The 16,967-nt window shown below is 48.6% G+C and overlaps 5 protein-coding genes across 5 annotated transcripts; 2 read left to right on the top strand and 3 right to left on the bottom strand.

Annotated features, from left to right (window-relative positions):
* Positions 1–100: 100 nt before the first annotated feature.
* On the top strand, positions 101–1,562 carry erg10B (acetyl-CoA C-acetyltransferase; the record flags this gene model as incomplete). The annotated part of the gene is made up of 5 exons (XM_043274734.1): positions 101–165; positions 235–284; positions 360–435; positions 500–989; positions 1,047–1,562. The coding sequence occupies 5 exons, from the start codon at positions 101–103 to the stop codon at positions 1,560–1,562; spliced, it is 1,197 nt and encodes a 398-aa protein (XP_043130669.1).
* A 341-nt stretch (positions 1,563–1,903) lies between these two features.
* Aspvir_003148 (putative ZIP family zinc transporter) lies at positions 1,904–3,482 on the bottom strand (the record flags this gene model as incomplete). The annotated part of the gene is made up of 3 exons (XM_043274733.1): positions 1,904–3,057; positions 3,115–3,303; positions 3,437–3,482. The coding sequence occupies 3 exons, from the start codon at positions 3,480–3,482 to the stop codon at positions 1,904–1,906; spliced, it is 1,389 nt and encodes a 462-aa protein (XP_043130668.1).
* A 3,602-nt stretch (positions 3,483–7,084) lies between these two features.
* On the bottom strand, positions 7,085–8,747 carry Aspvir_003147 (putative LMBR1 domain protein; the record flags this gene model as incomplete). Its single annotated transcript, XM_043274732.1, has 3 exons — positions 7,085–7,221; positions 7,299–8,303; positions 8,366–8,747. The coding sequence occupies 3 exons, from the start codon at positions 8,745–8,747 to the stop codon at positions 7,085–7,087; spliced, it is 1,524 nt and encodes a 507-aa protein (XP_043130667.1).
* A 643-nt stretch (positions 8,748–9,390) lies between these two features.
* On the top strand, positions 9,391–14,064 carry Aspvir_003146 (cleavage/polyadenylation factor CFT1; the record flags this gene model as incomplete). Its single annotated transcript, XM_043274731.1, has 9 exons — positions 9,391–11,389; positions 11,444–11,757; positions 11,824–11,991; positions 12,065–12,427; positions 12,479–12,677; positions 12,723–12,798; positions 12,862–13,315; positions 13,375–13,522; positions 13,583–14,064. 9 exons carry the CDS (start codon positions 9,391–9,393, stop codon positions 14,062–14,064), a joined length of 4,203 nt encoding a protein of 1,400 aa, XP_043130666.1.
* A 1,078-nt stretch (positions 14,065–15,142) lies between these two features.
* Aspvir_003145 (NDT80/PhoG-like DNA-binding family protein) lies at positions 15,143–16,967 on the bottom strand (the record flags this gene model as incomplete). Its single annotated transcript, XM_043274730.1, has 2 exons — positions 15,143–16,745; positions 16,822–16,967. The coding sequence occupies 2 exons, from the start codon at positions 16,965–16,967 to the stop codon at positions 15,143–15,145; spliced, it is 1,749 nt and encodes a 582-aa protein (XP_043130665.1).

Below are 16,967 nucleotides of genomic sequence, written 5' to 3'. Positions count from 1 at the left end.
TCAAAGGCTGACATCCAGCGAATTGTTATTGTCGCGGTGCCCTCTTCAAAGCTTGGATTGAACTCTTTTGCCACTCGGAAAGTCTGAAGGACAAACGACTATGTCTTCGCTTCCAGCTGTCTATATTGTTTCCTCCGCCCGAACTCCGGTGGGGTCTTTCTTGGGGTAGGACTTCATAGTTCGTGATTTGTTTTACTTTGAATAATGAGGTTGACCTTTGTCTCATCCGCATAGTTCGCTCTCAAGCTTGACTGCCCCACAGCTTGGTTCCCATGCCATCAAGGGTATGTTACAAGTTCACAGCGCCTTTTCAAAAAAGTTCGCCTAATGGGGTCGATCTTTCTAATGGTAGAAAACAGCTGCTCTTGCCAAAGTTGACGGACTTAAGCCTTCAGACGTCCAGGAGGTCTTCTTCGGTAATGTCATTTCTGCAAAGTAAGCTGAGCCCTGTGTGAGCGTTCTGGGTCTAACAAAAGCGGGTATTGATGTCATTTTATAGTGTCGGACAGAATCCTGCTAGGCAGTGTGCGCTTGGTGCTGGGCTTGAAGAGTCGACCGTTTGTACCACTGTCAACAAGGTCTGCGCGTCCGGGTTGAAGGCGATCATCCTCGGTGCCCAGACTATCATGACCGGAAATGCCGATGTTGTTGTGGCTGGCGGTACGGAATCGATGTCGAATGCGCCGCACTATCTCCCAAATCTGCGTACTGGTGCTAAATACGGCCATCAGAGTCTGGTGGATGGCATCATGAAGGACGGCTTGACTGACGCGGGCAAGCAGGAACTCATGGGATTACAAGCGGAGGAGTGTGCCCAGGATCATGGTTTTAGCAGGGAACAACAGGATGATTATGCAATCCGCACCTATGAAAAAGCTCAGGCGGCCCAGAAGGCTGGTCTTTTCGACGAAGAGATTGCCCCTATCCAGCTTCCTGGATTTAGGGGAAAACCAGGTGTGTCTGTGACGCAAGACGAAGAACCGAAGAATGTGAGCACCTCCGTCCGACGCGTTGCATTCCTGTCAGACTGATCATTGAGTCCGTAGCTCAACCCGGAGAAACTTCGAGCCATCAAGCCTGCTTTTATACCCGGTTCTGGAACAGTGACGGCGCCTAACTCTTCTCCTCTCAACGACGGCGCTGCTGCTGTTGTTCTAGTTTCAGAGGCTAAGTTGAAGGAGCTCAATTTGAAGCCGGTTGCGAAGATCCTTGGATGGGGAGACGCTGCCCAACAACCCAGCAAATTCACGACTGCTCCAGCTCTTGCAATTCCGAAAGCGCTCAAACACGCAGGTGTGAGCCAGGATGCCATTGATGCTTTCGAGATCAACGAGGCTTTCAGCGTTGTTGGTCTCGCCAATATGAAGTTACTTGGCATTTCTGAGGAAAAGGTTAACCTTCATGGTGGAGCAGTCGCTATCGGTCACCCTATCGGTGCTAGTGGTGCCCGTATTCTAACCACCTTGCTCGGTGTCTTGAAGGCCAAGAAAGGAAAATTTGGCTGTGCTGGCATCTGTAACGGTGGCGGTGGAGCTAGTGCTCTGGTGGTCGAGCTACTTTAGATGGATTTTGACTATGTCCATATGTGTCGACTGCATATATCATAGCGTGCACATGATCGTGTCAAGGCATGCGTGCTTTTACGCAATATGAGCTCATTTTTGACGAAAAGTAGCATGATGAACATCTTAAACCATTCACACGAAGCCCTCGGTTCTGACGCCTGCACTTATGTTTAGAGAGCATTTGACTCGAGCCTTTGGACATTTACATAAAGCTAGACAGTTAAACGAAATGTAAAAAAAGTCTACGGAATGTATCACACATGACGGCTAGCAGCTGTACCCAGTCTATATCAACCAATATCTACAAAAAAAGATATAAGACAGATTTTGACTAAAATCTAGGCAAAGGCGCCAACGAATGCCATCAGCAAAGCCCCGCTCGCGACGGCTATACAGGCCTCAATACGCCGCCGACCCCTGAGTGTCGCATAGCTAGACTCACTTAGAAAGTCCTCCGCTAAAAGTTCTACAAGTCCTGCGAAAAGTAATAACCCGCTGCTGATTGCATTGGTGATGCCAACCATGAGCAGACCCGTGGTGCTTGCAGGGTCATAGAGATTGTGCAAAACTAGGCCGATAGCTTGTCCAACGGGTGTTGTAGTTCCGTACGCAAGCGACATAAGCCATGGCTTTGGCGACGACGGTGAAAAAAGGTCTGGTATCAAAGATGCAATACGCGATCCAAGAGCGAAACCTTCGAAAGTTTGGTGAAAGCAGATAGCCACAAGAAGGACAATAAATGACGTCCCCGTGGCGACGCTGAGGGCCATGCCGATAAAGATACTGTGGAAGAGGATACCAGCCTCGAGGAGAAGACATTGCAGCAACTGGCGCTGCGGGCTTTGCATTGGTAACACAGGACTCGGTTTTTGATGCATATCACGTTGTTGGGATTGCAGATAGCGAGGATGCGAGTCAAAGACTTGAGAATCACTGTGATTGTCCAGAGAATCGATGTCTCCAAACCCAGTGTCACCGCTTTCACTGTAAGAGTTCATTTTCTGAGACCGTCCTTGTTCGACACGATCTGTTGACTCCCGGGACAATGAACTGGAGTGCTCCTGCGCTCCATCCGGGTAACTATTCGCTTGAATGAGATCAAGGCGCAGGTTCTCTGTCGAGTGATGACGGCCAAGCCTCAGATAATTTGCGTCATCACGAATAGACTCGCTAGACCCCCGCCCAACACTGCCAATTAAATGATCATACTCGCTGCCATGAACATGACCAGCACCTTTCGTAGCGAAAAACATCTCTACGACGACAACCACAAAAACCGATATCATGGCTACAAATCCAGCCATTGCACGATAGGTTTCCGACCAAAACCGAGGAAGGCAAGGATCCGTAAGAGAGACAAATGCCGTGGGTAATAAGTGAACGAAAGCTGTGGCAATCAAGACCCCCGTTCCAAAGTGCCTGGAGATGAAAAGAAAGTGGCGCGGTATCGGTAGCCGTGGAAATCGACGTGCGAGAACTGGAAATGAACATGCTAACATATGATCAGCATATTGAGACAGTACCAAACGTTCCCATATGTAAACAATACCTAATGTGCTCAAAACCAGAATAAGGAACAATGCCAGCACATGTATTTGGGTGTTGTAAGCGCCTTTCTCCTTCGAACCACAAGCTACTCGATCGCTGGTCGATCCCCGAATTTCGCTCCTCCGAATAAGCTCCGCCCGGATAACGGAATCAGGCAAGTCTGAGAGTAGAGGGCTACTTCGATTGAGGGCTGCAACAAAGACAGAGTATTAGTTGATAAATCATTACCACATCGAAGTTGCGGCGACCAGAGGATCGTTATTAATGCAAATGAGCCCCATAAGTGATATGAGTATGAAATATATGAGTTAGAAGATAATTACCTGAAGCTGCCATCTCAGATTGTAGCCATTGCGTAAGCTGGCCCATCTTGATCTGAGCCTTTCTTAAGATTTGATCAATGCCATGACCCGAACAGAGCGAGGTTGACACACTATTTGGGACACCAGGCCTCTGTATTTCGATTGCCAAGCTTGAGTGGCAACACTAGAGAGCAGGAAGAGTGTGCTAAGGAATAGAGACCATTATCAAATTAATAAATATGACAGGAGTTGCGAGCCAGAAATGAAAGGAGCAAGTCCTACCTGTCCTCGTATGGAGTAGAGTAGGTAGCAATTATTATGCGGCTCGGATTAGTAGTGAAAGGCGAAAGGATAATCCGGGCGTGGATGCCTGTTATCAATCATTAGATCTTCAAGTTTGCCGCAAACGCACTCATCATTCAACGCTCTTGCTTAACGTTGGTTTTATTTCTTCTCTTTTAGGTTGAAAAGGCATTCATTTCAATGGTGCTTCAGTCTGTCTGCATTTAGAGCTACATTAGTGAACAATATTGCAAGCTTTAAATCATGCCTCATCAACAATAACTGCTTTCATTCAAAGCTTTTTTCTCTATCCCAGATCACCTCATTGAAGGCAACTCATTGAGTGGGGAATGATTATGCTCACAAATACAGTAACGAACAGGTTATCGATTTCTCAATTTAGTCCAGCCACTACTTCCCCGCGGACGGCTTGTGCTATCTAATTCATTAGGAACACCACTTGCTGATGCCATATGACCGACGTAATTCTTGTCTGGCATTATATCGTCTCCAGGCTGCGACCTCGACCCTTGAACAGACGCTCTCGTTGAACTCTGTCCGCTATCGTTCCACTCTTTCTCCTCGAGAACTTCCCATTCCGCGCTCGTCATCTCTCCCAGGAGCATTGATTTTAATTTGTCGACAACCTTGAGCGGGATTGGCAGTCTCCACGTCCTAACGAACTCCGTGCCTTCTGAAGCACCCAGGAATGAATGCACGGTGCCATGTGAGTAATGCCCCATCATGGGGAACGATATGGTCCTCTGAATAGAAGTTCTAGGAGGGTCTCTTAAGAGCTTCATAGGTTGCGTTTCTCGACCAGCAAATGCTCTCATCAGAGTTGCCGCTTCCAGCGGAGGAGCAACCAGTAGCTGCCACATGTTCTTCCCAATGTCGCAAATCTGTTCCCAAGAGTCTGATGCGATATTGAGTCCTTGCGTACGACATAGCCAGGAAACGTTCCAGGCCAACAATGTAACACCTTCTAAGAAAAGGACGTACGACCCTGGGTCTTCCCTAGCGAGCTTTGGTAAACTTCTATCGATAGTGAGAGGTCGAGGTTGATGATGATTAGACTGAAAGCCTAATGAGTGTGTCGTAGATGAAGGGGGGTTATGCGGCTGCGTTGAGGCGGCTGTCAAGATCGAGTCCCGTGAAGTATACGACCCAATAGGTGCATGAATCGTGGGAACGGGATGGTCTCTATGAGGAAGGGTAATCTCCGCCGGAAGCCTCAAAGATAAGTAATGTGAAACGAGGACTAGAAGATGAGCAATATTAGAGAAGGATGTTGATATTTGGACTGAAGTGGCACCTATTTGGGCATTAATATTCCGCGTTCGCATATCCAGGAGGAGGGGCAGGTTTGCGACTTCCCGTTCAGGTCTCGGAGATCTATGATAGGAACACCGCCAATTACGTATGTTTCCTTCATTTCACTGCCATCCTGCTTTATCCACTGTCTTAGGCTGTATAGATTCGCAACCTCCCGGCAAAGAAAGATCCGAGCCTCAGCTGTCTTGCTGTGCAAGGAATGCCAGAGATGCTCCGTCCTTTTGATGGTATTCTGGACACCACATAGCATAGCTATCTCGCGACTTTCCAGCTGAAAGTTTGAAGACTCGGCATCAGAACGTCGTCGTGCTAATGTCAACCTCCGCTGAGAAATGCCAAGCTGCCTGTCTTTAATCTCAGATTTCAGTTGCTGGATCTGAAGGGCAAGCTCTTTCCTCCTGATGGAAGACTCGGCTTTTGCGTTTATAATTTGCAAGACCTTTTGAGGGTTGGGCACCTTATTCGGCAACTGCGTTGAGCATTCTTCAGAGCGACGATGGGAGAGAGTAGGAGATGTCTGATGCAGAAGTGCTTTCTCGAGCTGCCGTCCTAAGGTTTCCTTCTCCAGGAGAACCCTGGCATTATCGATACGTAATGTGTATAGTTCGTTACAGGCACATGTGGGACAGTAAAAGCGTAGGCGCGAGGTTGAGACTCGCGAGCAAATAGGACAATTCATCTCAAACGTACTGTTTATTGTGCTATCGTGCCGTCGGCAGATAGCTCACATTCTCGCGCCCTCCTGTTAGTCTATGAATCTCCAATCTGCCTGCTAGGTGACTCATAGGCGTCAGAAATGTGTATGGACTCAAAAAAATGATGCTTCACGACTCCCAGCAGTCAACGCTCTTGTAGCAGGCCAAGTTGGAGGTGCGGTATGTCCTCGAAGGTTACGTCACATGATAATACTGACATTTGATGCCTCAGGCAGCCACGCACTCTGCTTTGCTACCTGAACTGGTGATTCCCACGAACCATTCAATGCTGAAGCACATTATTATTGAGGCAGGAGTGACAGCATCGTAAAACGAGCTGTTTAAAATTTAGATCCTACGAGCAAATAATCGTCCATTCAACTTTTGACCTTCTATCTTTCGCTCTAGCTATACAACGTTCGGAAAGAATTGTCGTGATAAGGCACTGCATGTAAAGATGGATTCACTGGGTTCCACCCACGTCAAAGCATCTATTGACTACGGCGATCATGGATCCAGACCAGATCAACAGAAAAGTTTGGATGAGCATCATAGTGTTCCACAAGTCAGACGGCAGTTGGCAGAAGACTTGTCACAATGCCACTGGGCAAAACTTCAACAAGTATACTCAGATATTATGAAACATCATGGGGATGCCGAGGAAGAGTTGCGAGCTCGATCTTTGAGGCTTCTTGAGGTACCTTGTACCTTTCTAAGCCATGACCCATCTCTCTGACATTGCTGCTCTAGATTTTTACGGCCTGGTCACAGTCTGCTGTTCTTCGTGATGAAAGCAGAGCGCTGAAAAGGTCTCGGCCTGTACCCATACAGCCAGCCGACAGTTCAGCTGACCTATGTCTAGATTTAAAACCCAGTCGCAGCATGTGCAGACCTCCGAGGAGGATTTAGAAAATAGGAGAAAACATTGTGCGAGACTGCAACAACTGCCGCCAGCCAAGACGTGCTAACATAGCCATGCAGATGCCGACGTCGTGAAGGCTTTCGAAAGTGCTCTCGCTCTGCTGAACAATGCCCCAAAGTCTTAGGTATACCAAGTTGAAGGACACGCCCACACGCCCAGAGAGGCTCCCTTGAAGCTCAGACCTGCCCACTTGAAAGGTACCATACGAAGGCTCGACGACCGCATCTCGCAAACTCCGATAGTCACGAAGGGGAGCATAATGAGGGAACCCCAGTGGTAACACCATAAATCACGTAATACAAGACTATAATCCTTTGTCGAAAATCCGCTGTCTTTTCCTTGTCATCACCTCTTGAATCAAGGTAAATTTTTCAAAATAATCCTCCATTATTCGAAATAGCAGGTTCGGTTCTCTAGAAGCGTTGGGGCGCCCCCTCATGTAGGATTGCCACTTCTTCTGGTGCTTGCTAACAGACTTTCTTCCTCGGCCTCTTCGGCGTCCTCATCCAGCTGGCGTTCGTCGAGTCTCGGCGAGCGGACGACAGATGCCACGAGGATGACTAAGTAGATACCTATTTTTGCACAATTGTTAGCTTCCAAGTTTGCAGCATAAGAAACAACAGTGCCTTGTGTCAGGTCTGCCAAATACCAAGGAAAAGAAAGTGTGCCCAAAACAGCAAGGCACCAAAAAGTGGAAAATTCAGCGCCACCCGATTTAAAATGGTGCTTGCGACGCTGGGCGTGCAGCTCTTATCTGCAGCTGTGCTATCTCCCTTCTCCGAACATGGCTTGACCAAATGCCTGTGGTTTGAGCAATCCGGCTGCTCTTCTGAAGACCTCGGGGCTAAGTCGCAGAAAGTTTGCGGTCCGAATGTTGCGTACTGGGGTGCAAGCATCATGACAACCGAATAATTCAAGCCCAGGGTTATCAACGTCAGCATGGCTGTTGCCAGCAACATGGCCTGGGGCGACGTGCGACCTTTCCTAATTTGGAAAATTCGTATCCAAAGAAACCGAATGCCCACTGCGACGACGCCGACGACCGAGCCCCAAAAGAATAAGAAAATAAGAAGCGCAAAAATGATATAGTCAGTTGGAAAAACCCCGGAAGATTGAATAAGAAGCCAACTGATAGGGTTGAAGTTTGTACGTCTGAGTACATAACCACAGTGATGCTTGCAGGGCGAATTTGTCAATTTATCAATAACGGTCATGAGCAATGAAATCCAGGTCGAAAGCCCAACGAGGAATAGACAGAAGGCGCCCAGAAGCCTGAATGGACGGAGGATAGCCTTCAGTTTGGAGTAAACGGTGACTAGCCAGCTTTGGCCTTCTTCTTGGCGACCTTCGATCAAGCGCTGCCGGCGGATGAGAGTCCTCTCCTCCCGCACCAAAGTGTCCAATTCTCTTCGGTCTTTTGGAGATAGAAGCGCCGAATTACCCCCGCAGCGGCCTTCCAATTGGCGTTGCCGTTCACGGTTGAAATCCAGTTGCATGGCTGTAGAACCTACCAATGTTTGGTTTGCGAAAGAATGGGGTCTTCGGAGAAGGAGCGCCGGAAGCAATGCTAGCCCTGAAGGTGTATAGAAGACATATAAACAAGAGCCAATGGTTGTTACGAACCCGAGGAGAAAGGTAAAAGCATGTTCACCTCCTGTAGGACATCATGAGCGTTTTGAGGAGAAAAGTCGTCATCCGAAAAGACATCAAACTCACGGTTCTCGATCAAAAATCTTCGCCAATACCCCAGATCGTGGCCAGGTTGACTCTCCAAAATAGGAGCGAAGAAGCCGACCAGAACCAACGCAATGACTACTGCAATGAAAGCCAGCGTGTATTTGGTAGCAGTCCAAAACCGCTTGCAGGCTGTTTGATCGCCCGTCTCGACGGCTACTTCATCATATTCCTCGTGCCAGAAGTAGGCGAAAGGGATTCCAACAAGGCAGAGCAGAGCATCCAGGAAGTATAGCGAGTAATAGACAACTGTTAAGGAGTAGGTAATTTTATCGACCTCTTCTTGGGTGGCCCACTCTTTTCGCTGACCCAGAGCCGATGATGTTGTTGAGGAAACCAAAGCGACATCAACTGGTAGTAACATTACAGTCGCAAGAAGGGCGGCAATGGAAAAGACGCACATAAAGGTCACAAATGAGGATCGATCCCGAGGCGTCTGATATACATGTATAAAGATCGAGGCGACAGAAATCAAAACAATTATCACTATTAGATACGCAAACCAAATCAGGGAGATCCGTGGAAGAGGCATTATGGCATATTTGCAAAGCCTTCAAGAAACCCAACTAAGCAAAAGCTAAAGGGTGATGATGCTGCCATATAATGTTAGCGTTAGCAAAATAGACAGTCCAAAGGCTTTGCAGAGTAAGAACACACTATATTTCAGGGGTTCTTTGATCAGCGATTGTGATAAAGGTGGTAACAACGATGAGCCATCATGGTGTACTTACTGTATGCACAACTCTACAGGGGCATGGATTATCAATTACATCATCATAACAAGCCCAATAGGTCACGTGTCAGATCCGCAGGATTGGCAAAATACTCAAAAAACACAGCAGACTTAGTTGTATAGATTATCAGCCTATGGCCACCCTTCATTCACTCTCTAAATACCAATTCTTGCCTTTGACTTTGCAATGTATAGTCTTCTTGATTCGTCCTGGACTATTTTAGGTTGATAAAGGTCTCTAGCAGGGAAAGCCATAGCAATCAGCCACACAAATATGCAGTGCTATACAGAATTGTTACCCCCTTCCGGGGTAACTCATGCCCTGGCAGTTTCATTTACCTCAGCAACAGCGGATAATCTGGTCGTGGTGAAGACCTCTATCCTCCAGATCTTCTCTTTGCTCAAGGTTCAACATCACCCGAGAGGTGGAACTATTGAGGGTAAGTCAGCGCGGCCAGACCAGTTAGAGACAACGAAGCTCGTCCTGGAGCGAGAATATCCGCTTTCTGGAACAGTAGTCGACATCTGTCGCGTCAAATTTTTGAATCCTAAGAGCGGTGGTGAAGCTCTTTTACTTGCTTTTCGAAATGCCAAACTTAGCTTGGTGGAATGGGACCCAGAGCGTCATGGGATCTCAACAATTTCAATCCATTACTATGAGCGGGATGATCTAACCCGTAGTCCATGGGTACCCGATCTCAGCAGTTGTGGCAGTATCCTGAGTGTGGATCCGAGCAGTAGATGCGCAGTCTTCAACTTTGGGATTCGGAATCTTGCGATTTTACCCTTTCATCAACCAGGAGATGACCTAGCCATGGACGACTACGAATTCGATCTTCATCAAGACGGTCTCAATGAAGTATCGAATCACGTCGCCAATGATTTCAAGGACAAAGATCGCGCCGTGTATCAGACCCCGTATGCTTCGTCCTTTGTGCTTCCCTTAACTGCATTGGATCCCTCTATACTTCACCCTGTCAGTCTTGCGTTCTTATATGAGTATAGGGAGCCGACGTTCGGCATCCTGTACTCGCAGATTGCTACTTCGCATGCTTTGCTCTCTGAAAGAAAAGATTCTATCTTTTACACTGTGTTTACACTAGATTTGGAACAGCGAGCTTCCACGACTTTACTTTCGGTACCAAAATTGCCTAGCGACTTGTTCAAGGTGGTTGCCCTTCCACCTCCAGTTGGAGGCGCGTTACTTATCGGGTCCAATGAATTAGTGCACGTCGATCAGGCAGGCAAAACCAATGCGGTTGGAGTCAATGAGTTCGCCAGACAAGTCTCGGCATTCTCCATGGTTGATCAGTCAGACCTCGCACTTCGGCTAGAAGGGTGCGTTGTGGAGCATCTTTCTGACAGCACCGGGGATCTGCTTCTTGTTCTTTCGTCGGGGAATATGGTGGTCGTCCATTTCCAATTGGACGGAAGGTCAGTGTCAGGCATCTCAATTCGTCCCCTACCTGCACAGGCTGGGGGGACTATCATGAAAACTGCTGCATCTTCCTCAGCTTTTCTTGGAAGCGGCAGAGTTTTTTTTGGCAGCGAGGATGCAGATTCCGTCCTTCTCGGCTGGTCCTCCTTGTCCTCGAATTCAAAAAAACCTCGTCCAAGAATGAGCAATGTGGCAGAAGATCGTGAAGAAGCCTCAGACGATAGTCAAAGTGAAGAGGACGTTTATGAAGACGACCTCTATACTGCAGAGCCTGAAACGCCAGCTCTTGGTCGTCGTCCATCCGCTGAAAAGTCTGGAGTCGGACTATATAAATTTCAGGTACTCGACAGACTGTCTAATATCGGCCCACTGAGAGATATAACGCTAGGAGAGCCTGCTTCGACTGTTGAAAACACAGGTCGCCTCATTGAGAATGCTTCCTCCGAGCTTGAGTTAGTAGCTGCTCAAGGCTCGGGCAGAAATGGTGGGTTGGTATTGATGAAGCGCGAAATCGAACCGGACGTCGCAGCTTCTTTTGACGCTCAATCTGTCAAAGGGGTTTGGACAGCAGTTGTAGCTCTTGGAAGCGGTGCACCATTGGTCCCTGATGTGCAGCAAATTAATCAAGAGTACCGCCAATATGTTATACTGTCGAAACCTGAAGCTCCCGACAAGGAACAGTCAGAAGTTTTCATTGCGGAGACACAAGACTTGAAACCTTTCAAAGCTCCTGAGTTTAATCCGAACAACGATGTGACCATAGAGATTGGGACGCTGTCGTGCAAAAGGCGAGTTGTTCAGGTCCTGAGGAACGAGGTCCGAAGCTACGATATTGGTGAGCCTTTAGCCCTGAAGAGTAAGGAGCATCTAAGGAAACTAACAATGACAGACTTGGGCCTGGCGCAAATCTATCCGGTCTGGGACGAAGACACCAGCGATGAGCGCATGGCTGTTAGCGCCAGCCTGGCTGACCCATACATATCTATCCTCCGAGATGATTCAACGTTGATGCTTCTTCAAGCAGATGATAGTGGAGACCTTGATGAAGTGGAATTGAACGACTCTGCGAGGGCCGGCAAATGGCGCTCTTGTTGCTTATATTGGGACAAAGCTGAGATTTTCTCGTCTACGGGGCCTACTTCGAAGCAGAGGACTCACTGCGAATTGTTCCTCTTCCTACTTAGCATCGATTGCAGACTTTACGTAAGTCATTGTGACTCCAGTCACACCAGCATCTGCCTCAAGTTTGCCAATGCTGACAAACGTTAGATTTATCGACTGCCTGATCAGCAACTCATGTCAGTTATCGAGGGTATTGACTGCTTACCACCAATACTATCGACTGAGCTTCCCAAGCGCTCTACTACGCGGGAGGTCTTATCTGAAGCGGTTATTGCAGATCTCGGCGAATCCTGGAATCCTTCACCTCACCTAATTGTACGCCACCAGGTCCTTTCACTTCACCTTCCTTGGCCCCTGAGTTAGGACCACGTACTGATGTTCTAGGCAGTTACGCACTGAAAGTGACGACCTTGTGATATATAAGGCATTTACGTCCTCTATCAAGGGGGAAAGTCATACACGCCTGAGCTTCGTCAAAGAAGCTAATCATACCTTGCCAAGGGTTACTACTTCAGAGAAGGGTTTGCAGTCAAACGAGGAGCTATCAAGGTCCAGGTCACTGCGCATTTTGCCTAATATTTCAGATTTTAGTGCCGTTTTTATGCCTGGACCGTCTGCAAGCTTCGTTCTCAAAACGGCCAAAAGCTGTCCCCGCGTTTTTCGTTTGAGAGGAGAATTCGTGCGGAGCCTGAGCATTTTCAGCTTAGCCAGCCCTTCGCTTGACAAAGGCTTCATATATGTGGACTCAAAGGTTTTTGCCACTTCCCCACCTTCATGTTGCACATGCTGAATCAATTCCTAGGACGTGCTTCGCATCTGTCGGTTCCCATCAGAGACCCTATTCGATTATACATGGCCCTTGAGAAAAATCGATATCGGAGAGCAAGTAGATCATTTAGCCTATGCTACATCCTCCGAAACGTACGTATTGGGTACCAGTCATAGCGCAGATTTCAAGTTGCCTGAGGATGATGAATTACACCCGGACTGGCGAAACGAAGGTATGACTTTTGTCGTCACATATATGCGCATGTTGACAGGTCTAGTAATTTCATTCCTCCCTGAGCTTCGCCAATGCTCGCTCAAAGTCGTAAGTCCGAGAACATGGACGGTTATCGATAGGTGTGGACCCAAACCAACTTGCAAATCAGTTTTCCAGTACTTACACCTTTCTTCTTCGTGAAGCTACTCACTAGGTCCCGCTGAATATGTAATGGCGGTAAAGAATATGGACCTTGAAGTTTCCGAAAACACTCACGAGCGCAGGAATATGATTGTTGTCGGAACAGCATTTGCTCGGGGTGAAGACATCCCGTCTCGTGGCTGTATTTACGTCTTCGAAGTGATCAAAGTGGTTCCGGACCCGGAGAAACCAGAGACAGACCGCAAACTGAAACTTATAGGCAAGGAGTTGGTCAAAGGCGCCGTGACTGCGCTATCACAGATTGGCGGTCAAGGATTTCTAATTGCTGCGCAAGGGCAAAAGTGCATGGTTAGAGGGCTGAAGGAGGATGGCAGTCTGCTCCCTGTTGCTTTCATGGATATGCAGTGTTACGTCAACGTGGTGAAAGAGCTCAAAGGCACTGGAATGTGTGTAATGGGGGATGCTGTCAAAGGGCTTTGGTTCGCGGGCTACTCGGTATGATCCACTACATCCACACGTACAAGCGGGATCAGTCAAGCTAACGGGTGGTTTAGGAAGAACCATACAAGATGAGCCTCTTTGGCAAAGACCAAGGGTATCTTGAAGTCGTTGCTGCCGATTTTCTTCCTGATGGCGACAAGCTGTTTATTTTGGTTGCTGACAGTGATTGCAACCTTCATGTCTTGCAGTATGACCCGGAAGGTGAGATCTTGTGACATCGATAGAGCCTAGAGGGGGAAAGTAAACACTGATTTCGAATAGATCCGAAATCTTCTAACGGTGATCAATTGCTGGCCCGCAGCAAGTTTCACTTAGGTCACTTTGCCACAACAATGACTCTGATGCCCCGTACGATGGTCTCCTCAGAGAAAGCAATGGCCGGCCCAGATTCGATGGAAATAGATTCCCAAACCGTATCCCAGCAAGTACTCGTTACCTCTCAGAGTGGTTCGGTTGGCATCGTCACGTCTGTTTCCGAAGAGTCATATCGCCGGCTATCAGCCTTGCAATCCCAATTGACGAATTCCTTGGAGCACCCGTGCGGCCTGAATCCTCGAGCTTACCGAGCTGTTGAGAGTGACGGAACGGCAGGGAGAGGCATGCTTGATGGGAATCTGCTGTATCAATGGCTGGATATGGGACAACACCGCAAGATGGAAATTGCTGCCCGGGTTGGGGCACATGAGTGGGAGATCAGGGCTGATCTCGAGGCTATTGGTGGAGAGGGACTGGGATATCTATGATAATACCATCATCGAAAAAGCTCCGTTTTGCGTGAGTCAATTAGGGCTCGCTTGGTGATACCCATACAGCAAGGCATCTCTATTGTCCATCATGTCATAAAGAACCATGTCAGCCATATATACAGATATACATATGTGTGTAGAGGTGTGGGCATGAGTCTCCAGGTTTTGGAGGGCATTATACTTCGAAGAGCTAAGAGTTCATCTCACATATACTGTGAATGCTCTCTAGACAGTCATGCAAGGTCCATGACACTACCCAAGAACTAGAAGAGAAATTACAACCCCTGAAAGACAAAGCATTACCCATTTGCAGACCTGATATGCCACTAGAAGCTAAGGAACCGCTGGCAAGTAGGACGGCCATAAATTGAGTGCGAGGAAAACCAAAAGGAGAATTGCTTGGACGCGAGGTGAATGCTGTTTATTAGCTGCCATGAGCCATTACTTGCATTTCTTCTTCTTATTTCCAGGGCTAATTTTCAGGACCAGGCATCAGCTTCAGGTACTAACGCACATAAGACCGGGTCGAAGATGGATCTCAGAGTCTCCTTGGAGCATGTATATAATCCCAACAATTTTGCCGTATGCTGACAGGGTCGTAGCATGACATCATGACACTGTGAGATATGTGCATACCAAACCACATGAACTCTTAAGAGCATAAGTACCGAAATCAAAAAAGGGGGGGAAATGATCAAAGGAACAGCAGACAAAAACAAGAACACCGCCGTCATCGTAAACTCCTTCACGCCCGAACTGCCCCTTCAATTGCAGTGTAGCCCATACCCATACATAAGACTAGTCAATGCGCACTCTGTTAGTCGTGCGGATTCTGTCCGAAAGGAGATGTGCCAGTATAAATAACGCCAGAAAATGAGAGAAAACGATGGAGAGGGAGGAATGCGGATGAGGGATCCCGGGGTACGGGGAAAGGCGGGGTGTCGGATGCAGAGGCTTTGAAGGAGGTAGTGGATAGCAGATTGATCGAAATAGGACCCATAGCTGCAAATTTTTCAAAGAACCTCTGCGGAATAGTTAGAATGAGACCCTGCCGAATTCCCATACAAGGGGTTTCTTAAAAGACATCTTCCGAAGCAAAATACCGCTTGCTTCTCCCTCTTCCAGCGACAAATTTCATTTCTGGCATATTGGTGTGATGCACCACATGTGGACGGTAGACTGCATCCACAGGAGCTTGCCAATCGTCCAAGCCCAGAGGGAAATACTCATACAACAGATCAGCACTCTCATTCGGAAACGGAAGAGACGATGCGAAGGGTTGCTGCAGGCCCGCGGTGTTTAGCAGGGGTAGCGACGTTGCTGTGCTTCGTGACTGCGCCTGGGACACGCTGTGGGACAGCTTGCGCATTTTGGTGGGCGGGGCCGTGCTGCCCATATCGCGACTCTTGTGCGAAACGTCGTTGGTATATGAGGAGGCCGGCCTGGCTGAGTCGACCAAGTTGACACCATCGCCACTAGTATCGTCATCTAGTAGGGAAAGGTTGATGGGTGCTGCCATAGCACTCGACCGTCTTTGGCTGTCCGTCATGCGTGAAAATTCCGGACTGGACTGAGGATATATTGACGGTTGAGGCAGGGGTGTAGAAGAGAGCGCGCCACCCGACGAGTGAGGTATTTGAGTCCAGTCAGGGGACGACTGTCGCTGCGCTGCAATGGCAGATTGAGGAAGCGAAGTGTCCGGCGAGGTGCTTTTAGCTGCAGACTTCGCCTTGCCTGGGGTCAAACTGGGCCGGTGGTCGGTATCACTGGTAGGGGTGCGGTTGAGAGCAGCAGCCTGGGCGCTCTTTCTTGACGCCGCAGCGCTGCCGCTTAGAGGCAAGTCCTTACGCGATTGGAAATTGCGCGGACTACGACCTCGTACAATCACAGGTCCCGAATGTACCTCGCAGATCGGGATTTTGGCGCCAGTGGACAGAGTCGCAACAACCTTCAGTCGGACGACGAAATGCTGCTGCAGCTCTTTCCTCCGCCCGTTGTTGGCCGTCGCAACACGGAATTGTAGCCGTTTCCAAGCAATTGGGAAGGTTGCGTAGTCGGTGTCCAGGTCTTGGCCCGCCATGATGTCCAATGGAATTGGTGGTGGTTCTTTTTCAACCTTCGCATTGCTGTTACTGGCACCATTGTCATCAGTCGGTTGGTTGCCATTCGCAGCGGGCGTTTTCCAGGGCACCGAAATGATTTTGACCGAATTACCCTCCACAGACTCAGTGGCGGAAACGCAGAGTTCTTGCGCGAGAATAGGTATACGGTCGCCCTGCTCGGTCATGATGTACCGTAGACTACGTGGCAGGGTCACGGAGCCTGTGATCTGGAACAGGTTGCGCCGGTAGCACGTCAACTCCGCCCCTTGTTGAGGCGGTACGTTTTCCGTCGGGGATGTGGTCCAAGGCGATTCTGCGAGGAAGAACATGCCATGTAACTGAGCCGACAGGGATAAAGATGTCCTCCGCAACGAATAATCAAGTAGAGTGAAATTATAGGCGGGCATTGAAAAACTCAGCAACTTGTTATTGTGTTCAATAGACGAGTCTGGGGGTTGTTCGGAGGGTGCGGGGTCGAATGGGGTCACCATCTCCGTGAAGGGATCGTCGTACCCCGAAGAGAAACGTTTCAACGTGTTCGGCAAACTGTGCTGAGTGAAGGGAATATCCTCGCCGCTGTTCCATTGCGCTTGGTCAGAAGGATCAATTGAGAGATAAGCCTCAGGAAAGCGCAAGGCGACGATGGACTTACCTAACGAACGTGTCGGAGTCGAAATTTGAGCGCTGCTCGGGTATGTCAATACCAGGCATGGCATTAAGGTAGTCGGCGCCCTGCATATTGCCCAGTGACAACGGACTGGCCAGATACGGCATTGCCATAGTATCGAAACCCTCCAT

The sequence above is a fragment of the Aspergillus viridinutans genome, assembly GCF_018404265.1.
Source record: "Aspergillus viridinutans IFM 47045 DNA, scaffold_13, whole genome shotgun sequence".
Classification (NCBI taxonomy): Eukaryota; Fungi; Ascomycota; class Eurotiomycetes; order Eurotiales; family Aspergillaceae; genus Aspergillus; species Aspergillus viridinutans.
This window is presented reverse-complemented; position numbering and strand designations above follow the sequence as displayed.